This window comes from Sebastes fasciatus, chromosome 23, assembly GCF_043250625.1.
Source record: "Sebastes fasciatus isolate fSebFas1 chromosome 23, fSebFas1.pri, whole genome shotgun sequence".
In the NCBI taxonomy this organism is placed as follows: Eukaryota; Metazoa; Chordata; class Actinopteri; order Perciformes; family Sebastidae; genus Sebastes; species Sebastes fasciatus.
The window spans coordinates 6,843,012-6,868,880 of record NC_133817.1 but is presented as its reverse complement, the minus strand read 5'-3'; the positions used below and the strand labels follow the sequence as shown (position 1 = coordinate 6,868,880).

The following is a 25,869-nucleotide window of genomic DNA, read 5'->3' as shown; positions in this document are numbered from 1 at the left end:
ATTTATTCTTTTTTTAATTTTATTTTTGTATTACTTGTTCCTTGACCAGTTTTACTTTATTTTTATTCACTTTGAATATTTGTATATTTTTGATAACACATAAAAAAATAAATAAAAGAAATTTGACCATGATTGATAACTTCAAACTCAAATATTCTAAATTGACTATCACTATTAAATTGTTTATACATTTTAAATGATAGATGTTGTTGTTGCCCATGCTCAACCCAAAGATGTTTTTCTTACTGTTATAATAATTGACAATGCCTTGTTGTATGTATATTTTTGATAACGAATAAAAAAAAATAAAAAAAATTTGACAATGATTGATAACTTAAAACTTGACTAAAACTATTAAATTGTCTAGACATTTTAAATGTATTCCAAATGTTTAACAGACCCCAAATGTTTTTTTTTTATTCATCTTTTCCTTTCCTTAGATTTTATCGGTTGTATAATTTATAATTTTTTCCTGTTATTTTTAAAAAGTAAAATATTTTTGCAGAATTGTAATTACAAATCTGAACATGCAAATATATTGTATTGAACTCTTGCAATAAAGTATTAAAATATATATATATATATCAATATAATATAATATTATATAATATATAATATTAATATAATATTATTAATATTATTAATAATATTATTAATAATAATAATAATAATAGTAATAATAATAATAAAATGATATAGCTACTATGTAAATGCAAACTTTTGTTCTTCATTGTTAAATAAAGTTGTAATAAAAAAACATCTGAACACATGAACTAGCAATCCCATTACAATGAACCCTGTTGCATTCTGTTTGAATGTAATTTGAATGTATTTGCAATACAAATGACATGGTGATATTCTGAAGGTGTATGCAAATCAGAGATTTGCAATAAATGAATAAATGTCTACTGGGCCATGCTGCCATCTTGAGGTCAACTCTTATTATTGCACTGTAGGAGTCATTAAAGTAATGTGGCTTCTTCACCAGCAGATGACCTCACTAACACACTGGTACTTGTATGCAGTATAATATTTCTCATAGTGTACTGCTTTTGCAGTTAGTATAGAAACAAATCTATCTACAAATAGGAAATGAAACAAGACAATATTGATTTATTGTTTTTTAGTGTAGTATTGAATTAAGAATCAGATATTAAAACTGTCTAGAATCTGAATTATGATGCATTTTAATATTGGGCTTGACACTATAAATATCAGAAGAAGTGGCATGACCTTTAGCTTGCTGTTCATTTGTATGTGTGCTTAAACTCTACAATGCTTCTATTTATAATTTGTTGAATCAAAGGACATGAACCACCTACTCGGGCTATAAATAACTTGACATTCACTTCTCAATGTAAGGAAACACAGATGTGACAAAAACCTGTAGCTAATCTAAGCACTTCAAACATTTATTTTGTAGGTATTGAAACTTTAAATGGTGTAAATTAAACACACAAGGCCCATTTTTTCAAGGTTGCACTGTATTGTTTTATTTACAAGAAAATACATCTTCATCTTTCAACATAAAGTGACCTTAGCACATGATTTTTTTGGAACAGATGACCTTTGTGCCGATGTACCTCTCTCTTGGTTCTAAGGTTAAAGAATACAGAATATTCCTACACATGCACAATGACATCCCAATAAAGGAAAATCTGGGCTACTGTTCCTGGAAATAAAAAATAAAATAGTTACATGTATGGGATTTTTGATTGCAAACTCTAATTATGTAATAAAAGTGTAGTAATCCCTGGATTTGAGAACTACTGTACTCTGGGTCATGGTTTTCCTTTCCCATTTATCCCAGTTCATACACCACATGTACAGTAAATCCCAATTTAAACACCACAATGTGGCTCTAATAAAATAATGTTACATGCACTATATCAACACAATTATAAAATGATGAATTATCAAACAAAAAAAGGAAACTTGTATGACCTGACCACATGTATACATTGTCTTCGTAACCTTAAAGAGATGCTTTATCATACATAATGGATACATTCAATCTCTTACTTACAAAAGGGAAGATAGAATGTGAAACTTTCAGTATCAAAGTTTTTGTTAGTAAGGATGTCATTACAGTATATAGCTGGGTCATACAGTGTCGTTGTAGGCCACTAGAAGGCCTATCTTCACTTCTAAGTGAGCTATCTTCACTGCTAAGTGAGCTATCATCACTGGTTTCCAGAAGGGGTAAGAAATAATGAGGTGCCAGGTTAAAAGATAAAGTCAACATAGATATTTTTTCCTTGTAATTTGCGACTAAAGTCATGAAAAAAGACGCTAGGCAGAGTCACAGCAGTATATTATTACAATATCGTATCTGCAATAACTATTTTGGTCCACTTGGAGGCAGCAGATACAAGCTTAACACTAACAAGCGAGCTTAAACCTAATGCTAAATGTTCATTTCAAGTTGATATTGCTAACTTGTTACTCCAAAAGTGGACAATTTACACATTCAGCAGATACGGAGCAACATTGACATTCATTTTGGAGTCGTGTAAATCCAATATTTATTCTCCTTTTTAGCGCTGCTTGCTGACCACCAACTTGGTCGTGTCTTGAGAGTAACCCGCAAATTGCGAAAACTTGGAAAAAAATTGCAAATGACCTATCCTAAACTTAACCATTCGAGGTCAATGCCTAACCATAACCATCTTGCAAGAGTTTCGCAATTTTACGCGTTATCTTCTAAAGCCACGACCCACCAACTCCCGACGCAAATCAATGGAAATTTAGCTACTAGCTAAATGCTCCACTTGCCCCTATGTTGACTAGCTACCTAGTGGCTGACTTTGCCTGTTTGCCGCGTGGATGTACATCCGTGGTTTTGCTGTGCTGGAGAGGTAGCGTACTGAGCTCGTCCGAAAGCAACCTCATGAGACCGGTGAGAGTCAACCAAAATAGTAAGGCCGGATGACCAGAACAATGACTTGAACGTTGCTAAAAAAGCTCCATAGAGCTCTCTCTCGTGTGTTCACCTTCAAATACATGTATGTGATTTATTGCTAATATAAGACTATTGATTATAGCCACTTTAAAGATTTTAATATATATTATAATATTTTAACATGATGCTGAGGGAACATAATGGGACTGACTCCAAAGGGAGGAGTTTAGCCTCAGCTAGGCTCAGTTTTGTGGTGTGATTAGAGGACAAAATTAGCCCACTCTTAGCCTTATAATCATTGGAAAGAATAATGTGATCCTCAGAGAGAATGTGCAGCACAAAAAGCACCCTATTACGCAACTCAAACCAGAAGAAAAATTCATAAAAACACAATTTTTGACAGAAAGATCTATCCGAAAGTATTCTATTAAAATGGCACCTCATCATTTCTTATCCCGTCCTCTCAAGATGAAACAGTAGTAGTTCTGAAGCTATGGTCATGCCTGTGAATATCAGGCACTGTCTTCTCTCGAGCTGACCTCATGTGCTACAGTGTCACTTGGCAGACTCTGCGTCATTCAGCGGCTCGTCTGGCCTCCTGTCAACAGAGTCTGACTGACGGCACACAATGATAACTTATGTCAGGTCAGAAAGTCCAGCGCAGAACGCTGCTAAAAAGGGCCGTGCCATTTCAAAGCCCTACAGTACTGTCTACGATGCTCTCTTGCATACCAAAGGAAAGCGTAATTTTTTTATTTTTTTTTGCAGTCCAGATTATATTAGAGAGCATTCCACTTATTATTATCCCTTTATATATTAAAGGGATGCATTGACATTTCCATTGTTAATTTTTTTTTCCTTTTCCAGTCACATTTAAGGGGGGAAAAAAAATTGTCCTTCTGTAACCTAGCAGCCATCATCCTGAGCAGAGCAGAGCTGCATCCAAATGGGTCTTGAACTGTACACTAAAAGCCAAAAGAGGAGGTTGCAAAAGTTTCAATGGAGCGAAGATGTTGCACTTTGGATGCAGCCCCAGCTCAGTCTAACAAAAAAGGCCTTGAGGGAGACATACTCAACAATTTACATTAACAAATCAGATGATGCACGTGTGTTGTTGTTTTTTTTACCTAAAACCAGAGCTCATTTACTTATTTCTTTGCAGACAAAAAACAAACCAAGGAGTAGTTTGAAATACAGCAGTGCACTTTGTTTGTATTCTGCTGATGATGTGACTGATTGTACATTCTCTCTGACAGGGTGGTGTGTTAACCAAACCAAGAGACATAACAGAAATAGTGGTGTTCTAACCAGTTAGGTGACTTGATATTACACTGTGACATGGATTGAGTCCTGTGTGCGGTACAATGTGAGGATAACATACAGAAGTCCAGAGGTTCTCCTGTTTTTGAAGTGGCATCTGGACCACTCGTACATTAAGATTTCACCATATTCATGTTTCTTAAGTGGTTCTGTAATGTACTAAGGGGTTTTAAAGGAGGGAAACGTCTGAGTCACACAGCAAAAAAAAGAAATGCAAATGTTTCTGGGTGCTTTTTTTGCTTTTTCAAATGCAGTGATAATTTTTATTTCTTAAGCTTCAGGCCCAATTGAATGTTTTAAAAATCAAAAATGAAGTCTACATGCTTATGGTGAAACCTGAAAACATCCATGATCCCCTCTCCTATTTCACTCAGTGCAATCTGGGAGGCTAAATCGCCTAATTTACTTTTCCTCTGACTCTTTATGCGATGACACAGTAAGCACAAACACACAGCTCAGAACCACCACATGAGAACACAGCGTTTAGGACTTCTTCTTTCATGTGAACAAAAAATAATGTTAATGCAACAAATCACTAATTTCACAGTATCACAACTTCAGATAAGTCACTGGTAACAAACATAGGAAGCTAAAAACAAACTAAGTAATTTCATTCTTGTATGTGGCCGAGATGTACGCCAGCCTAGTCTGACCTCAAACTAACTGTATATTAGCCCTATTATGTAATACGCTAATCAGGTAAAACCCAATAAGGCCTCATATATTTTAACATAATAATATGTGGAGTATTATCTAAAATATACAAGTGCGTGTAAACACACTTCGTGACATTAAATTCACTTTTTTAGAAAGGTGAGAAATCAAATGAAAGTATTTTTTTACGTCATCATCATCTAATTTATATAAAGTAAATTAGCATAATGTATTACGCCGTTGTCCAGTGCATCTAAACAGGCTCAAAACTGCTGAGTCCCAGCAGGCATCTGGCACACGAGTGTGTTTTGTGTCAACACGGGGCGAGTTTCAACAGGTGGCCAGCGTTTGAACGTTATAGTTTGGATGTCTACATGTTCATTCATGAACAAGTATACATGTGTGACTATTCATAGACCGGACTAGCGGGGTCAGCTTGCTCTTTGCTCCTCGTCCTTTGAAGAGGGCCTCTTTAGCTCATTGTATTTGTCCAATAAACCAGAAACCTATAGTTTTGGAGTCAGACCTGCGTCACTAATCGCTCTAATAATAGACCCTAGATTGGCTCTTTCTTCTTCGCTGTTTGCAACTGAGCCTACATCCATGGTTCCAGGGCTAAGATGCAGTATAAGGAAAGGGGATTGTACTGCGGCCAGATACACAAAAATCAAACAAAAGGCATATTGTGACATTTTTTGAAAAATAGTCTCTTTTGACCTCTCGGCCACATTAAGTTCAGAAAAAAAACTAAAATCTACAGCTAAAATTATAACAAACGTGGATCCTGCACAACCCAGCGGAACTGGGCGTGGAATACTGCTTTGGACATTATTAAAGTGGTTCTATATGTTCAAAGTTTTCCAGCTAAAAAACGCAGCTATCACCTCATTTCACTGTGAGCTACAACAACAAAACGAGAAACAGCCCTCTAGAAGCAGAGTAAAGTGCTATAAAAACAAACAAATAAATTATCTTGGTTAATTTTAGATTATTTTTTTTTGCCATTTGTTTTGAACCGTGGCAAATTGAATGTTGAAAAAATGATGTGCGCTAAAAACCAAACGTTTTCAAATCTAGTATGCAGTCGATGTGCGTCAGAAGGGGGGAATAATACTTTGTGGATCTGCTTCACTCTCCTCCCTCCATTTCTCGGTGGTGGAGCGGGGCAAAGGAGAGATTAAAGGAAGGGGGAGAGGAGAAAGGAGAGCTGAAAGACTGGCTGCTTTAACGGAGGAGAGGCTCGGGGCAAAAGAAAAAAAAAAATCTGAACGAGCAAAAGAAAATCTAAGCCTGAGAATAACACTAAAAAACCCCTAGAGATTTCTTATTCTTCCATTGCCTCTTTGTCTCCCACACTCTCTTCTCCTCCTCCCCCCACTTCTTTTCCCCTCTGGGCCTCTTCCCTTTTCCCTCCCTCTCTCTCTCTCTCTCTCTCTCTCTCTCACTCCTCGACTGTCTTGAGGACAGAGTCGTCTCCCAGGATCTTGCAGAGCTCGTTGAGGCGATGCTGCATCTCGGGAATACCGGCCAGCTGGGCCTCCAGCCGCTGCTTCTCCTCGGTGAGGGAGAGGCGCGTCGCCGTGTCCAGCTGCTCGAAGCGCCAGCCTCCCTCGCCGTCGAACTGCAGCAGGTGGGTGTGGTACTTCCTGGAGGCGGAGAGGAAGGATTTAAAGTGGCAACTTCAGCAGTTTCACGTGTCTTAATTTGGTTTGTACTTTATTAGACAATTTCATTTAATTTCTCCTTTATTGAATAATAACATTTTGTGTGAGATCCTGTGTCTTACCACAGGGAGGGTCTGTGTGTGATGGAGAGCAGAGAGATGCCGGTGTCCTTAGCGGTCTGGAAAATCTTTCCCTCCACGTCGATGCTCACGGCGCTGGTACACTCATCCAACAGCGCATATTTAGGCCTGACACACACAGGGGAGATTGTTTTAATAGAGAGTAACTAATGACATTGGTTAATCAGTGAGATCATTAGCATGTGCAAATCAACTGTTACCCTATAAATGTTAATCAACCATCAACTCTGCATTCAAACATTTTACATGCAAACATGAAAAACTAGACTGCAGGAATCGTATTTAATGTCTTATTGATTCTACTGTTCATCAACTCATTTTGCTGTCTTAAGCAGGTAATGATACTGATGATAACGTCAGACATTGGTTTGTGGACTGACATTTTGAAACCTCGAGTTCGTCATTTTGAATGTCAACTTTAATGAACTGAAAACACACTGTGAAAGGGTTAAAGTTGTAAGACGGAAACACGGACAACACCCAGACCGGACAACGCCTTGGTAGCGACCTGTCAATCACAAGGTAGCCACGCCCTAAAGCACACCCTGCTTTATGGTCTATTTGACTCTAATTGGGACCATAATTTACTAAATTAACATCACACTGCATTGAAGAAGACTTGAAACTAGCGACTGGGACCATAAACTCATGTTTACAATGTTTACTGAGGTAATAAATCAAGTGAGAAGTAGGATCATTTTCTCATAGACTTCTATACAATCAGACTTCTTTTTGCAACCAGAGGAGTCGCCCCCTGCTGGCTAGTAGAGAGAATGTAAGTTTAAGGCACTTCAGCATTGGCTTCACTTCTCAGACCCCACTGCCAAAAATGTGTTTTGTGACCTTTGACCACCAAATTCTAATCAATTCATCCCTGAGTCCAAGTGGAGATTTGTGCCAAATTTTGAAGAAACTTCCTAAAGGCGTTCTTGAGATATCGCATTCAAGAGAATGGGACGGACGTGCAGACGAACAACCAGAAAACACAATGCCTCTGGCTACAGCTGTCGCCGGCAGGGAGGTATAAAAGGATTCTTTGTGATAGTTGGCAGTACACCGCTCCAGGTGTGTCATATGTCACGTGTTTGACAGTAAATGGGCCTCAGTTTATTGGCAGACAACAATGTTGCTGTTCCTCCTTACTTGTGGTAGAACATGCGAGCCATGCCCATCCTCTGCTTCTCGCCTCCTGACAGCACGTCCTTCCAGTCCAGCTCAGCATCCCAGCCTGAACAAAAAAAAACACAAGACATCACACCACACCCTTGAAAACACATAATATTTTAGGATTATAGATGCTAAGAGCAAATATTTCCCAGTTTGTATGATAGTGGAAACTCTGGAATAAATTAGGCATTAGCATGAAGAGTTAATCAGAAATACATTTTGTGCATGAATAATGAAAATGCAAACAGACAGGTTTTACAGACTGTTTCTATGCTGCTGTTGTTACAACAGCCATTACAAAGGAAGGGAACAGCACTGAAGGGTTTAACCAGTCTAGGTGCACGACGGAGCAGCTTTCTGTTTGACATTTTCAAAGACTTCACAGGAAATTCTTTGCAGTTATTTTGCACGTGTGCAAATCCACGACTGACGATCCGTGCCTGCTGCAATATGCGTGAGTTCGATTGCATGTGCGATCAAGACAACATTTTCACAGTGCAGCCATTCATACATTAAACCCGCTTGCAGCTTTGTACTGTAGTTGGTTCACAACAATAGGCCTGTTTGTTTGGCAATGAGAGGAGAGCGGCTGCCAATTAACCACACGGACGCAAGTTTAGGCAATGCACGTAATACAGTACTTAAGAATTAGAACCTGGCTGGTGCACAGACAGTACATAACCAGTCTGTTTGATCTGACAACACCAGCAAACCTGCTCTGCAGCTGCAGTGTGCACAGCACATTTTGCACACATTTGAATTATTTGAAAGACAAAATGTAGAATCTTTAACACTGAAAGAAGAAGACAAAATAGTTCCCATTGTCAGTGACTAAACTGTCAAGGACTCTGTTGGACTCTAGTGGCTGTACTGCTTATTTTGTCTAGCTGTTGGTTATTTTGTCTGACAGTTGTTTTGTCTAGTTATTGTGTCTAGCTGATCATTATGTTTGTCTGATGGTTATTGGGTCTATTGTGACTAGTTGATGGTTATTTTGTCATCATCATAATGGTTCATTTGTCTGATGGTTATTACCACAGCCGTGATAGAGACGCTGGTATTGTTTTCACCCTGAGAGTATGTGTGTGACTCTGTGGTCAGATTCTTGTGACCGCGATAACGTCAAAACTGTGCAAGATACAGTCACGAAACTTTACAGGTGTGTAGTTGAGATCGAAATGGATGTTGAGTATGAAGACGGGTGTGGTGCAAGCAAGGACGCCGAGAGTAGGGGCCCACATCACAGCTGGTGTGAGTCCATTTGCAAGATGGTCTCTAGTTTTGCCTAGTTGATAGTTGTTTCTTCTCTTATTTTGTCAGTTTTGTCTAGGACCGGTGATTGTTGTTTTTTCTCTGATGTTCCAGTTATTTAGTCCACTAGCGTAGCCAGTAAAAAAAAACTGTGTGCCACATGATACAGAAGCTGACCAGCCTGGGACTTTGAGATAGAGAGGCTCTTTATACGAGCGCCCAGAGGGTATGAAAATATTTCTTTTGGCAGTTTTAACACTAATACAGCCACCCCAGCTGCCACCTCTGTGTATACATGTAAGTCGTGGCGTGTCAGAAATTCACAAGAGCGAAACAGCTGCCAACTGCCGCTTCATTTTCTACCGGCCTCCGGCAGCTCTCTGTGCATCCTCTCCTGGTTCCCGGCCGCACGCAAGACAACTTCCACGAGAAGAAATATAAAAAGGCTGCACGTGGATAGTCACAGTTTATTTTGTTTAGTAATAGTATCTCGTTTTAGTAAGGCTATAACTAAAAATTCTGCATCGGATTTTTGGGTGTGCCCGCTGCCTCCCTGGGTGGAACAGGCACACCCGTAGCTTGTGATTATTTTGTTCTTTGATGGTTACCTTGTCTAGCTTAGGGAGGTTTAAGATGTCAGAAAGTGTTTCCTGAGCTATTGTTGTGTGTTTTTCTTAAGTCTTTATTACTGTCCTACCTCCTTCTCTGGTGACAATGTGGTAGAGGTTGACTATGTCCAGGATGGCGGCCAGGTCCTTGTCACTGAGGCCTCTGGCAGCCATGTCCTCCACTGAGTCTGGGTAGATCACCTGGTCCCGCAGTGAACCCATGGACATGTATGGCCTGGGGAAACACACACACACACACACACACCTTATCCACTGAGTGATTCTTTGTTAACCCCTCATTTCATTAAGTGCTCCAGACAGCTGACAGAGTGGGCGTATGTGTACAAAAGGATACACCTTTTAAGAACAGGAATTAGAAGAGAAAGACACCCATTACACTTCTGTTGTATCTATTGTGGACAGAGTGTTGGATTCTCTTACAGCTGCCAGGTGTCCGTCTCATCCTATGTATAAAATATTCACCGCTCTGCGGGAGGGAGGGAGTCGCAGCCCTGGGTAATATTACATTTGATGGTTTGTCTTAGACGGGTTCAGTTCAGTCCTTCTGTACCTTTTTGGTTGATTAATTGATCATCTTACCTGTTAAGAGTTGAGTGACACCACAAGGTGTTACTTTCCAACTCTTTTCCTCTCTCAACTCTCTCAAAGATTAATTGATTATCAAATTGGGTGCCAATTAATTTCCTGTCGCCTGAAATATCAGGTACTTTTTTTCCCTAAGAGGTCAGTAGTGACACTTTGGATAACTCTAGCTACCTTTAATCATTCAACAGACAGTTATCACAGATCATTGGAGCAAAAAGATGCACATGACTGATTCTGGTACACTGATGATACTCAACTTACAGAGATAAGTATATCAAAGAAATGATTGTAATTGAAAGTATTTCGAGCCTTGTCTGGGTGGTAAATATTTCACTGTGGCCAGAGCTCTGGTTTCTCTTTGTCAGGTCTTGTTACGATAGATTAGATTACTGGTATGGCTCACCGGTACAATGATCAAATCCCCTCTGTGTGGATGTTGGAATAAGTAATGTGTGAAAGTGTTTGTTTGTATACCTCTGAGGAATGTAGAACATGTGTTGAGGAGAGGGTTTGTGTAGGCGGCCGCCGTAGACGGGCCACAAGCCGCTGAGGATCCTGAACAGAGAGCTCTTCCCACAGCCGTTAGGCCCCGTGATCAATAGGTGCATGCCTTCTTCCACCTGGAACGGAGAGGGAATTCATTAATCCCCCTTGAGATGAGTCAAACATCAGTAAAGTTATAAAACAACATTGAGATGTAAAGCATCGGTGGGCGTGTAGCTTTTGATAGATATGACTACTTAACATTACACACAGGAGATCTGAAATGTCAACACAGGAAGAGTCTCCTCAGAGATCCTCGTTTCTAACAGAATGTTTGAGTTCTCCGTTCTCTGAAACTGAACCCTCTGAGCTATAGCTTGAAGTCAGATCAAACGGTTTGGAGGTATGCTAAATGCCTTTAGTGTGCCTGTAGTTAACAGGATAACAGCACAGCATATATTGCTTTGTGTTTCTGTTGAAGCAATCAAAATAAAAAAGCAACAAGGTAAAAACAAATTCTGTTCTGAATGGAGATACATGAAATATTAGGTCTGTCTAATTCTATACTTAAAGGGATAGTTTGGGTGTTTTGAAGTGGGGTTGTATGAGGTACTTATCCATAGTCAGTGTATTACCAATATCACTGACTATGGATAAGTACCTCATACAACTCCACTTCAAAACACCCAAACGATCCCTTTAATACCAGCTGTCACACACACTGTAGCAGTTTCACCTCTATATTTAGACTATGAGAAGAACTAACTAGTCTTAAACTTGTGGGCATAAGTACAATGTCAACAGATTTTCCTGCTATCTGCCAGCTCAATGTCAGCAGGTGTATTGACCTCAAATCAGCATTCTCGACAGCAGTGTTGACTGAGGTCTGATAGCATGAGCTGCTAAGAGCTAGTTTGAATGAAGCAATAACTCCCACAGGAGACACTTTCCTTTTTTAAAAATTGAGGCCAGGGTGTTTTTTTTTTTAATCTTCCGTTGAAGCTTCAACCTTTATTCTATTCTCACTTCTCACTGGGAATAAATCTGCACTCTTGCAGGTTTGAGCTTAAAGACATGTTAGTTTTTAGATACGCTTTAAAGCCAGCTGTGAGGAACTGAGAAATCCAGGATCGTTGTCATCAATCATTTGCAATGAAAATCAATTATCAACATATAGTTTGAAGACCAGGGCAGGGCAGTGGGACAAAGATAAAAATGTAGACAATTTATTTCTACCCACGGGGCAGCCCCTCAGGAGAGAAGGAGCTCTACGCACCGAGCGTTTTATACGAATAGGAAGGAGTTACTGTCCTAATGACAACTGAAATGTTCAAAAAGTGACATTGTACTCTTTTGTCAGCATTGATCTGTAATTTTAAGCACCACAATATCCCCTCAGCCAGCAGCCTGAAGGGAGCAACACGTCGGTAACACCCAAAAGGAGGTATCGGTTTCCTAATGAGACCACAGAGGATTCTTCATACATGTTCACAAACTCCACATAGACCAAAACAACCCTCAGGGAGTCTGACGGTGGAGTCGGGTTCAGAGAGTGTGAATATATCAGTTAACATTAATGGGTTATATAAAGTGGAGTCTGGAATAGAGATCAAAATGACCATTCTGGTGCTTTTCATATGTTAAAAGAAGAGCTATACAATAGAAGCAATATACTGTATGCTGTCTCACCTTGACATTCAGGCAAGACACTACTACGTCCCCGTTCGGCGTAATAATTGGGACGTTCTCGCACACGATGCCGTTGTCCACATCTATCACTTCACCTGAAGACAGAGAAAGAAAAGAAAGAATCACAGCGTTATAAGAGCAGAAATTCCGTTGATGCATAAAGCATGGGTGGGATAATACCTACATGGCAGGAATTATGGGGTTAAAAATTAAATTAAAAAATCCCTCTTTACCGCTTCTATTATCTCTTAGCTTAACTGTGCTCTCCAATAGGAGATTCATTCTAGGGTCAAATAGATATTTATGCTATGATTCTAACCTTTGACCTTGATACTGCTGATTGCGTGTGACACTATGTCGGTGATCTAGGATTTATTCTGCTTATGCAGGTTGCCCTAGATAAAGGTTTGGCTAAATGCATCAACTTTGGATAGAAAGCTTGCTGTTCATTTGGAGTTATGACTAATTTGACTATAATATATATAAAAAATACATATTTAAGACAAATTATGGACCTGAGTTAGGGTTATGTAAGTGCAATCTGATGTGACTAACCAACCAAAGCCACATACTCCAGACAGCAGGAGTGTGCAAAAGCTTGTCCAACATAGCAACAGTAACCAAGTGTGTGTGGTGACTACCTGTTTCTCTCTTTCAGTGTATTTTAATACAGGAGAGGAGGTGTGGGTGTGTGTATTCAGCAGATCAGGCCTACCCTTTATCTCCAGCGGTCCATCTATGTGCATCTCAGGCCTGCTCTTCTTCTCTGCTCCTGTCGTGGCTGACAGAGTGGAGCGCTTGTAAACGCCCCTCTGGACGTCCTCAAACACCACGAACATGTTGTGGACCCGTGCGGTGTAGCCTGCCAGCTCCGTGACCTGTCACAAACAAACACACAGGGGTCAAAGGTCATTATTACAAAGTAAAGTCAGAGGAATGTTAAGGACGTGACCCAGAGAGAGAAGATACCATCAAGGTCATGTGCTGATAAAACTCTGACTGTGAGTGACCGTTACAGCAGTGATTCTCAACTAGTGGTACATCTGCAGTTACCAGGGTGTATGTGGAGACATTGTAGAGCAGATCCACTCATGTGAGAAGAAAAAAAAATAGTAATTACAATATGATTAAAAAATGTATCCACATATTGAATCCCTGTGACACCTGAACACTACATGTTGCCATCAAAAATACATGAACACTAGTTAGCAAGCGAGTAGAGATCTTAGCAGTTAGCTAAAAATAATGAATAAATGATTGAAAGAGTTAGCTAAAAGTGACAGATATATTGTTGAAATATTTAGCTAAAAATAATGGCTAAATGGTTGAATTAATTAGCTAAAAATAATGGATAAATGGTTGAAATAATTAGCTAAAAATAATGGCTAAATGGTTGAATTAATTAGCTAAAAATAATGGATAAATGGTTGAAATAATTAGCTAAAAATAATGGCTAAATGGTTGAAATAATTAGCTAAAAATAATGGCTAAATGGTTGAAATAATTAGCTAAAAATAATGCCTAAATGGTTGAAATAATTAGCTAAAAATAATGTCTAAATGGTTGAATTAATTAGCTAAAAATAATGGATAAATGGTTGAAATAATTAGCTAAAAATAATGGCTAAATGGTTGAAATAATTAGCTAAAAATAATGGCTAAATGGTTGAAATAATTAGCTAAAAATAATGGCTAAATGGTTGAAATAATTAGCTAAAAATAATGGCTAAATGGTTGAAATAATTAGCTAAAAATAATGGCTAAATGGTTGAAATAATTAGCTAAAAATAATAGATAAATGGTTGAAATAATTAGCTAAAAATAATGGATAAATGGTTGAAATAATTAGCTAAAAATAATGGCTAAATGGTTGAATTAATTAGCTAAAAATAATGGATAAATGGTTGAAACAATTAGCTAAAAATAATGGATAAATGGTTGAAATAATTAGCTAAAAATAATGGATAAATGGTTGAAATAATTAGCTAAAAATAATGGCCAAATGGTTGAATTAATTAGCTAAAAATAATTGCTAAATGGTTGAAATAATTAGCTAAAAATAATGGATAAATGGTTGAAATAATTAGCTAAAAATAATGGCTAAATGGTTGAAATAATTAGCTAAAAATAATGGCTAAATGGTTGAAATAATTAGCTAAAAATAATGCCTAAATGGTTGAAATAATTAGCTAAAAATAATGTCTAAATGGTTGAATTAATTAGCTAAAAATAATGGATAAATGGTTGAAATAATTAGCTAAAAATAATGGCTAAATGGTTGAAATAATTAGCTAAAAATAATGGCTAAATGGTTGAAATAATTAGCTAAAAATAATGGCTAAATGGTTGAAATAATTAGCTAAAAATAATGGCTAAATGGTTGAAATAATTAGCTAAAAATAATGGCTAAATGGTTGAAATAATTAGCTAAAAATAATGGCTAAATGGTTGAAATAATTAGCTAAAAATAATGTCTAAATGGTTGAATTAATTAGCTAAAAATAATGGATAAATGGTTGAAATAATTAGCTAAAAATAATGTCTAAATGGTTGAATTAATTAGCTAAAAATAATAGATAAATGGTTAAAATAATTAGCTAAAGATAATGGATAAATGGTTGAAATAATTAGCTAAAAATAATGGATAAATGGTTGAAATAATTAGCTAAAAATAATGTCTAAATGGTTGAATTAATTAGCTAAAAATAATAGATAAATGGTTAAAATAATTAGCTAAAAAAATGGATAAATGGTTGAAATAGTTAGCTAACAATAATGAATAAATGGTTAAAATGGTTAACTAAAAATATTGGATAAATGGCTAGCTAGAAATGGATAGCTAAATTATATAATTAACAGTTGAAATAGCTAAATATGACTGAATAAATAGTTCAAATGGCTAAACTTAATGAATTGATTAAATCAAAAAGGTTGAGAACGTCTGCGTTAGAGTATATAAAGTGTGAGTGCAACAATGTGTGACAGCGTTTATACAAATATGTAACTAACTCAGAAGTCCCTGAGTGGCTGCTGCTGCTGTGGATATGTTGTTTGTGGACTGTACACTCTTGGATCAGTTATAATCTCTATAATCCAGTTGCGTGTTCTTCTGTGTTTGTTTACAGTGTGTAGACTTCACACACTCACATCCACACAGATCTGAAGAAGTGCTGAACATAATGTGTGATGATCTTTGAGAGATGGGCGAATGAAAAAAGTATATTTAAAATTAAACAAAACAAACATATTAAAATATATATAAAAGAATTCAATTTGTAAAATTAACAAAACCAATTGTAATGATTTAACAACACAAAACAATATAAACACAAAATGCATTAAGGTTTAAAAGAAAAAGGAACAAAACTATTATCTTTATCAGCAGTGGGAGAGTGTCCTGAAACTCATGAGGACAAATGAGGGGAAAAAACAAGAGGGGAAGAAATCGCCCTCTTGCTTTGGCTTTAGTGCTGCTACCCTGCGGCGAATAAATACCAGGCTGTTGACTCAGCTTGATTATATATTAAACAACAAACACCGATTCTGGGAATTCCTGGACACCATGTGGGGCTTTAGAGATGTGACTGGCTCAAAGAAAGAAAGAAAATGAAATGTGTCGGAAAAAAAGGGAGGGACAGATGAGAGAAGAGTGGAGGACTGATGATGGTGTTCCTCGTGTGAAACGCTGAAGGAAATATTTAGATTAAAAGAGCTTCGACAGCTTATTGCAGAATTCTAGCAGGATCAGTGATCCCTCCGCTGTATTGAAAAAACACTGAATAGCTTAATTTAGAAATCACTTTTGTCAGGAAGAGACATGACAGATGTCTGATTTTTAATTTATGTTAAAATATAGCCCTGAACATCTCCACCTTTAAATGTGTCAACTCAAACAAAGGTATATTTGGAATCAAAACACGGACACATGTGGAGACATGCAGTATTTTTCTGCTTCCTGTTATTCAGCATGGATGTGAAGATGCAAAAAGAAGTGATACAGCGGGGTTTGTCACATCCTTTATCTCCGAACATATCTCCACAGCTGCTCTCCATGAGTGTGTTGCTGAAAGTAACCGATCATCCCTTTTATAATCAATTGTTTTATCATTGATAACCACTTCTCACATGCATTGAAATGAAGGATTTACTTATTTTTTTGCTATTTATATCATTAGAAAATTAAAATGAAATGAATGAAAATAGGATATTTTGGCTACTTGTAAAAATCAGTCAACATTTATGGCTCTGTTAACTTATTTTAGACTGTTTTATGGTCACACAGCCCTACAAAAGGACACGGGATGACTTCTGTGCTCGCTGCCAAAGAGATTTGTGGAGCTTGCAGCCTGATTTACGACTCCCACAAACCGTCGCCATCACTACTTTGCCTACTGCTCTGCTTTACTTCACTAATTACTGTACAAATATAGAATAAAGTAATAGAAATGAGTGGACTGCCCACTCTGAAATGATCGGGATTCATCCTTGATAACACTGTGCTCATCACGCAGAAACTAAAAAAAAATATGCAAATACTGTGGAAGATAATGGTCAGCAATCCTTAACAACACCCATCCCCCAAACCGAGACTTGGTCCACCAGTAAGTGTGATTATTAGGAGCCAGAAAAAAAACAGTTGAACATGCCAAAACTTCTCTTTCACCAAATAAAAACAGCGTTGGGCCTCAGAAGTCCAGCAGACGTCCAAAACAAAAAGGTGCTAAATTGAGGCAGCGAGGCAGGTGTACTCTGATGTGCTAAGTTGTGCAAATATACTGTATAAGTATAGCCATAATAAATCAGAACCAGCACATATGATAACTGTCCTCCCCCATTTGCCTAAAAAGTGTTGGAGGGCTGGAGCACATGCTGCGAGGGAAAGTGAGAAAGAGATGCAGAAGTGCTGCAGGCTGAGAGATCACCAGATGGAGGATTATTCACAGCTAGGCAAAGCCCCAAGGGAAGGAAGGAGCTCTGGACAGTCAACACACACACCACAACTCACTGCTGGCTGACCTACAGTGACATGAGGGCAGCACTAGATTCAATCTTGAGGAATGGATGCCTATAAAAAAGGTTTCTGTGTTCCTTTTTTTCCGCATTATTAGATCTTAATGTGGCCTAACACCTATCAGAGGACCAACATCACCCAAATCATCTGAATTGAAAAAAGTGGACACTATTATTTAGAATGTTTTCGCCCGTTTACCTTGCTGTCAGAGAGCTATACGGTCTATGCTTTTGACAGGGAACTGAAGCCGTTGTATCCATCTATGCTCTCGCCAAAGAAACCAGACTCCATTGAAAAAAACAGTAATTTTACTTTGCAGAACACGGGAGTTGCTGGTCCACCGCTGCCTCGATTGGTTAGTTTGTTTGTGTTATTGTGTGACTTTGGTTAGTTTTGATTCACCAAAGTCACACAACAGCACAAACAAATTAACCGACTGACGCAGCAGTAGACTAGCAACCCCTGTGTTCTGCAAAGTAAAATTACAAGTTTTTTCAATGGAGTCTGGTGGCTTTAGCGAGAGCATAGATGGATACAACTTCTTCAGCTCCTCGTCAGAAAGGTCTGTCTGACGGCAAGGTAGAGCGGTGAAAATATTCTAAATATAGCGTGCACTTAAACTGATATTGATTTTTTTAAGGTGTAGGTTTTGCAGCAGTACATTGCTTTGCTTCTGTGCGGTAACTCCTGTCTGCTTCTCCAAGCTGGGGGCGTGCCGACTGTCATCTACTGTAGCTAATACACTGATTATGGATAAGTACCTCATACAACCTCACTTCAAAACACCCAAACTATCCTTTTAATTCTGTAAAAAAAAGAAAAGAAACCACAGAAAGCTAATAGGGAGAGCTCTATTCCAGACGGGGATAGAGCAGACCTTCGAAGAACAAAAAGAAAATCTGAGTCTACAAGATGAGTAACAAACTGGGACGAGCTAGGACATGTCATAGGGCCATCTGACCACTCACACACACAGAATAAACAAACACACACATACTGTACACTGTCATATAAAACAGGCAGAGTGTTTGGAGGCGTGAGCAGGGCATACAGCTTGAGGAATGTGCTCCATCCCTGCTGCCTGTCAATTAAATCACACACACTCTCACATCTCTTGGCTTTGCATGCGGGGGCTTGCTGCTGCACATGTGATAAACACTGTGCTCAGACCGGAGCTGAACGCAGGCTAAAACTTGCATCCTCCAGGGACGTGTTTTGAGCCGGAGACTGCCAATAGAAATGACAGTCGTGACAATCCGCTCTGCCACAGATTTGCACATTACTGAAATGAAATAATTCCTCTTGGAACTGGCATTGCGTTTCTGAAGATTTCACAGCAGTTTGAGCCTTCTGTGTGTTTGTAAAAAATGGGGCTTGTGTGCGTGTCTGGCTCTGCTCTCTCTCTCTGGTGAGACTAAAAGTGGTACAATGGGAAGTTTCAGAGAAAAAGTGACTCACGCTTAAGGAAGCTGACAACAACCCGCTAGCACTTTTAAAAGAGTTTAGAGTCCTCATCATGACACAGACATTCTTTGGATGTTCACCTGACTGCGTATGTTACTTAGGAAATGACTGACTATGTTGAAAAAGTACACCCCATGTGAGCATATGATTGAAAGCAGACAAGTAGAAACCAGCTGTACTGCAATACGGCTTCACCACAAGTGTGCTGCAGCCAAATCCTCTTATGGACCTCAAAATGCAGCGAGAGAGAGAGAGAGAGAGAGAGAGAGAGAGAGAGAGAGAGAGAGAGAGAGAGAGAGAGAGAGAGAATGCATGAATGGGTCTTGCTATTTTTTGGGGGATTAAAATGCAACGAGAGATCAGGGATTTGGCCCTCGATGAACGAGGTCTTTCATTCTGTGATTCTTTGCTTTTTCAGTTAGTCGGGACTTAAATAAATTCCTGTGCATGCATGGTGAGCTTCACACGGGGGGAAGTAGAGAGAGAGATGGATATACAGTACGCATCTGTCAATCATACAGCCAATCTGTGCATTCATCCATCCGCCCACCCATCTGTTGGACCACTTGAAGTCTGTTCAAACCCGTTCCAATGAAGTGACCCAACCACCCATGCTACATCTGTCCTCTTCTAGAGATTTGAGGTCTTCACAGCAAAGATAGACAGCGAAAATGATCTTTTGACAGTATATTGACATCATACCAGCAACATTACAACAGTTTCAATGTCTACATCTGTAGAATATGTCACAGACATTCAAAAAAAAAGAAGTAAATATTTATTTTAAACTCAAAATAAAAGTCGAGTATTTGTTTTTCTGTGGGCAGAATTCCTTCATTTTTTAACATAAGGCTTTTAATCTGAAATATTTGCAGACAGTGTTGTGGAAAATGCAATGACACCATAAATAAAATAGAGTATCGGCTTTTAATTGTGGATTATTACTATTATTTACGAATGAGCACGCACTTCTTAACCTTTTTCTGTCTAAAATAAATGACATTTATCATGAATTGAAATGGCCATTATGAAAGGCAAACTCTATGTAGAAAGAAAGGGCTGGCAGCAGCACAGAAGCAGAAACGCAGTTGGTGTGGACACCACAGACACCAACATGTCACACTCACAAACTAGACGGATATATCTGCAAGTTTACTGTGCAACCACATGATAAAGGGCTGCGACTTATGATTGTTTTCATTGTTGCTTAATCTGATGAATCATTTTTGGATTAGTCTGTCAATCGTCTGGCCTGTTAAATGTCAAAAACAAATGCCATGCGATTCCCGGAAATCAAGGTGAGGCCTTCAAATGCCTCGTTTTGTCTGATCAAAAGTCCACAACTCAAAGATACTTAATTTACAATGAGATATAACAGAGTAAAGCAGCAAATGCTCGCATTAAAAGAAGCTAGAGCCAGTGAGTGTTCGACGTTGCTGCTTGAAAAATGACTTGATGAATAACCGATTATCAGAATAGTAGCAGATTCATTTCCTGATTAATCAACTAATTGTTTCCAGCTCTAAACAAGTGTGCAATGCCGTTATCAAGACACATGGTAGGGCAAGGTTCATCATAGTTTATCTTACAACAGCTACATTCAAAGGTGGGTTGAAAATAATAAAAGGTAGGCTTATAAATCTGATTTAGATGACGCAACATTCCCTTGTTTCTCAACTGCAACGGCCCACGGCAATTGTTTTTGTGAATGACTCCCAATATGACTGTGGGCGATACATAGTTTATTTTGTTTTGTAGCCTAGCAGTGACTAACCTTTACCTTTATTTTTTATTTAATGACTTTTGTGTTGGGATTTCCAGTAAAATCAGAAGTGTTTTATTTTGAACTTTGAAGTGAAAAGAGGGAAAATTTAGGTGGAGCAAGGAAATCCTCTTAGGCAGAGAGAGAGAGAGAGAGAGAGAGAGATCTCACACTATATAAACTAAAGAAACTAAGACGGCTACATTAACTTCAACACTCCTCACCTCTTTGTAGGAGGACATGATCCTCTCGATGGCGTCGGCTCCCGATGCCAGGAGGTTGCGGGCGGTGGTGAAAGCCTCCGTCCTCTCGCTCACCATCACCTGCGTGCGCCCGTCTGCTGTTTCTAGAGGGAGGAGAGAGAGAGAGAGACGAAAGACAGGGGAGGGACAACTGATTTAAGAAACTGTGACACTGGAGACATTTGTATTTTAAGCAACAAAACTCATTTCTGTGTCTCTGTCCTGTGAGCCCATTGAAAACGTATTCTCACACTACGAGCATTAGAATGCCATGGAAATAAGTTATTTAAATATCAGCAGTGACACTGGAACGGTAGCACGGCAGTAGTGCTCATCGGTACACAAAGGGACTCAGTTGTAGCTTTTATTTTAGATGCAACTGAAATGTCATCCGGGAGGTGTGGGAGGCAGCTACTGTTCTCACACATGCTAATCAGCCCCCTGCTTGAGGAGGGTGTTTGGTTCGGAGGTGCTAATGACCCTCGCGTGCACTGTGAAATATGCTTTACACAACAAGAACAACAGAATGAAACAAACTATTAAAAATGGTGCTTAAAAAAAGCTATTACACATCAGATACTATCAGATACAATCAAGCAAACTGAGGTTCCCTGGTTGGTTGTGGGGCACCTTTAGGCCTCCTTACTGCTGTCAGCGAAGCCGGTGGCTGTGATGATCGGCACGGCCACCATGATGAGCCCGCTGCCGCTCCACACATACTTCATTAGGAACTGCTCGATCATGATGTACCAGAGACGCTTTGACAGGATCAGGTTCATCTGGTCCGCCAGGGCTCGGTAGCACTTCTGCAGCTGACGCATCTCCACCTGCAAAAGGACAACAATAACAACATAGAGCACCATTACATAGCCACTTCCTGCATTTGATTTGATTAGATGGAGCATTGTTTTGGGATGTGAACATTCAGTTAATCTATGCTTGAGCCTGTATTTGACTGAAGTCATCGCCAGCTGGACCTGCTTGTGTGCTATTATATATTTGATTATTAGTTATGACACTATGTGAACTTTGTTATTGGATGTGGATGATCACGATAATCTCATATCTCATGTTTATAACTGGATTTGACTTGTAGAAGTGCCAAGGTTGGAATGGAGGAAACAAAATTAAAAAGGTACTATTGATAATTATCAGCTACTAGATGTCGCATTTTCCCTCCCCGGTTCCATTGCATTTACTTCACAACAAGTCGTTGCCAGGCACTTACCGTCAATCTCAGCTATTTTTCCGTTTTTCCCACACTAACTGACGACCCAGAGACACCACATGATACCATTATTTACTATCATTTTAATATCATTTTACTATTGGCTCACAATAGGAAAAGCCATAGTTTTGTTCAGCAACTTTCTAAAAGGCACTGTGGATGTATTATGTTGTTTTTTTTAAATATTCGTCTACATAAAAATGTTATTAATTTATGGCGCCACCTTCTGGGGGGCACTGGTCGCCCCCTAAAAAAATGTTTTTTTAAATGCCGCTGGGCGCCCTTCCTCATTTTCTGCATTGAGGTAAAATGAGGTGAACAAAGAAAGAAAGAAAGAAAGAAAGAAAGAAAGAAAGAAAGAAACTTTTCACCCCTGTAACTCTCGATGTAGTGAAACTGACTAAACACTTATACATACAACATCAGGGACCAATTGTTTATTTGTATTATAATAAAAACAGTTATTTATGAAAGTAAAAATCTGAATTTTTGTCTTGAAACCATTGTGATGTCTGATGTGAGTTGTGGTTTTACGGGGCTAGGGTTCTGGGGGATTGAATATGGATTTACTTTTGTGGTTGTATTCTATACTCGTAACAATTTCATTCCTCACCACATTATTGCATAATATTACTGCATGCTTGCCAGGGTTGGAAATTAGCACCAGCCACCAGCCAAATGCTGGTAAAATATGCAAGAGGCTGCTAGATTTGCTTCCCTCACCAGCAGCCAAAGAAACATTTATGGTAATCTGTTGAGTGACTGGTAGATTGTTGGAGTCCACCGGCCACAGTGACAGGTAGACAACAAAAGTTAATTTCCAACACTGATGCTTGCCACAACAAATGCAACCTCCCACATCTTATGTTGTTTGGGCTTTTGCATATTTTGCATTATATTCTGCACCCTCAGCCTGGAATTTGCTCCAAAATGACCTAAAAATCAAGGAGCTGGTATCATTAAATATTTTTTAAATCTAAAATGAAGGCTTTAGAAGCAGACTCTATGGCATGCCAATGTTTTAAGCCCCCTTGTTGTACAGCTGACTCCCAGAAAAGTTCATTTTTGTCCCCCTATTTGTCTTTAAATAGTTCTCTTTTAATGCAAATTTTGTGTCGATTTGTGTCTGCAACTTTGTGTTTTTGCTGCTGACCGTCTTGGCCAGGTCTCCCTTCGAAAAGAGGTTAAATAAAGTTTAAATAAATGTTAAATAAAGGTTAAATAAATGCATCCATCCCCTGCATACCTTGTGTCCCCTGTAGAAAGCTATCTCCTCAGCATTAGCAATGATCCTGGAGTGCACATAATGATGGACTATATATATATATTATACTGAAAAACATATTAGCCAAGTATTTCATTCCCCACCACATTATTGCCTGTAATATTACTGCATTCTTGCCACAACAAATGCAACAATAATGCACATATCCATCCCTGTACAGCTGACTCCTAGAAAAGTTCCTTTTTGTCCCCTCATTTGTCTTCAGATAGTTCTCTTTTAATGCACATTTTAGTGCTTTTAGTGTTTGTGAATTGTATTTTATCTTTATTTGTGTCTGCAACTTTGTGTTCTTGCTGCTGACCCTCTTGGCCAGGTCTCTCTTGGAAAAGAGGTTAAATAAATGTTAAATAAATGTTAAATAAATGTTAAATAAAGTTTAAATAAATGTTAAATAAAGGTTAAATAAATGCATCCCCCCCTGCATACCTTGTGTCCCCTGTAGAAAGCTATCTCCTCAGCATTAGCAATGATCCTGGAGTGCACATATCTCAGGTAGCCCTTCCTGTGAGCCTCCTCGGCCACCAGCTTCCCAAACTTGGGCGAGCATGCCCTCAGCACTTTGGCCGTAACAAACACCACCAACCCGGCCAGCAGGGTCGGTCCACTGGCGTTGGCCCCCCTGGACCGGGCGGTCTGGATCAGCGTGTAGGAGGTCAGCATCACGTCCAGGATGGGCTTGGTGAGGTTGGAGTAAAGATGAGCTACAGACTGAGAGAACATCATGACATCTTCAGTGAGAGACTGATCCGGATTGGCCAGCCTCCCGTCCATGTTGCTGACTCTGTAGTAGGTCTGCTTGGTGAAGTAGGTCCGGTATGCGTGGTCCACCAGCCGGGTCCGGAAGGCCAGAGCCAGCTTGCACTCCAGGTACCGGATGGCGCTGTTGACGAAGGTTGCAGGGATGGCGATGAGGAGCCATTTCATCAGCTGCATGATGAAGCTCCTCGGCTCCTTCTCCACTATCGTCTTCACTATCTTCCCATCCAAACTGGCCACATATATAGACAGAAAGGTCCTCGATATGAGAGCCACAGAGTGTAAAGAGAGCAAAGCCAGCTCTCTGGAGACTAGCTTTGGAAACAGGATCTTACTGAGCTCCAGGATCTGGTGGAAGAACTCCGCATTCACAGCTGGAGATGTCTTCTTCTTCTTGGTGTGATCTGAAGCACATATTTGGGTTTTTACACAGCCGTTTTCACCCTTTAAACACGGGTTTTTATCGGTGCTTTTCTTGCTGCAGAGCTGCCTGCAGATGACTGGGTAGAGAGTCTTCAGTCCGTAGGCGGCAGCAGCGATGATCACGGCTCGCTTCGCTGCGGTTGTTCGGTCCCATTTCACTCCAACCGCCGCATCCAGGATGTTGGACATGGTTTATCTCTTATATTAGTGGATAATCCGAACAACAGCCATCATATCTCACAGCTAAAAACACCAAACTCTCACCGCGACGACATTAATAGAGAGAAAGACGGGCTTTTTGTGGTGGTTGGATTGATGTGAAGAGAGCTTGTACCGCTACATCCTGCTCCTCTCGCTGTACCAACGGTTAAGTTAGACGGAAGACGGTTCGTGACACTTCCGGTTTATATATGTCAAAATAAAAGCTTAAGGCAAGGCTTTATTTGTATACATCACAATATTATTTATATTAAATTGTCTTTATTATACAGCTCTGGAAAAAATTAAGAGACCACTAGCGAAAACATAAACATCAGTTCAGGAGAAAAATGAAGGGTTCCCACTCCCTTATACTGTATTTACCTCAAACACATTCAGTGTGAAAGCTGGTAACACATATAATATATTCAATTTGCTTTATTGGCATGAATAAAATGAGGACAATTTGCCAAAGCGTCAAGTAATATTGTATTTATTTATTTATTTATCTCACTTATTTTTGTAAGTGTTGGTATTATTATTGTTATTGCTATTATTATCATGACCTCATCATCATCATCATCATCTTTATTATTATTCATATTATTAATATATATATGTATGTATATATACTGTATTATATATATATTTAACTAATTTCGTTTCTTTTTGTTCCCCCTATGCTCTACACATAAAAGGAAGGATTTCTGTATGTGAGTGTGTGTGTGTGTGTGTGTGTAGATATGTGTGCATGTGTACAGTATATTGTGTTTAAGAGTAGATATATGTCATATATGACCATCTAGCCTCATTTAATGCCAAACACACACCCATTATCCTCAATTTGCTTTATTGGCATGTATACAGCTCTGGAAAAAATTAAGAGACCACTTCAAAATTATCAGTTTCTCTGGTTTTACTATGTATTGGTATGTGTTTGAGTAAACTGCTTGAATTCTTGCGCCAGGAGTGGCATAAAGTCACCCAACAGCAATGTGAAAGGCCGGTGGAGAGCAT

General features: G+C 39.0%; 1 protein-coding gene across 4 annotated transcripts; it reads right to left on the bottom strand.

Moving 5' to 3' along the window:
* Positions 1-1,466: 1,466 nt before the first annotated feature.
* abcd2 (ATP-binding cassette, sub-family D (ALD), member 2) lies at positions 1,467-25,034 on the bottom strand. Of its 4 annotated transcripts, none has more exons than XM_074626352.1 (10): positions 23,902-25,034; positions 21,609-21,789; positions 20,945-21,066; positions 13,200-13,362; positions 12,485-12,579; positions 10,787-10,932; positions 9,796-9,941; positions 7,824-7,908; positions 6,663-6,788; positions 1,467-6,522 (listed from the first exon to the last, which is right to left on the bottom strand). In XM_074626352.1, the coding sequence occupies exons 1-10, from the start codon at positions 24,841-24,843 to the stop codon at positions 6,318-6,320; spliced, it is 2,211 nt and encodes a 736-aa protein (XP_074482453.1). In that variant the 5' UTR covers positions 24,844-25,034; the 3' UTR covers positions 1,467-6,317. The 4 variants fall into 4 exon arrangements, with proteins under 4 accessions (XP_074482453.1, XP_074482455.1, XP_074482456.1 ...); XM_074626354.1 differs by having other exon boundaries at positions 21,593-21,789; positions 23,902-25,033; XM_074626355.1 differs by lacking the exon at positions 23,902-25,034 and adding an exon at positions 23,437-23,496 and having other exon boundaries at positions 21,593-21,789.
* Positions 25,035-25,869: the final 835 nt, after the last annotated feature.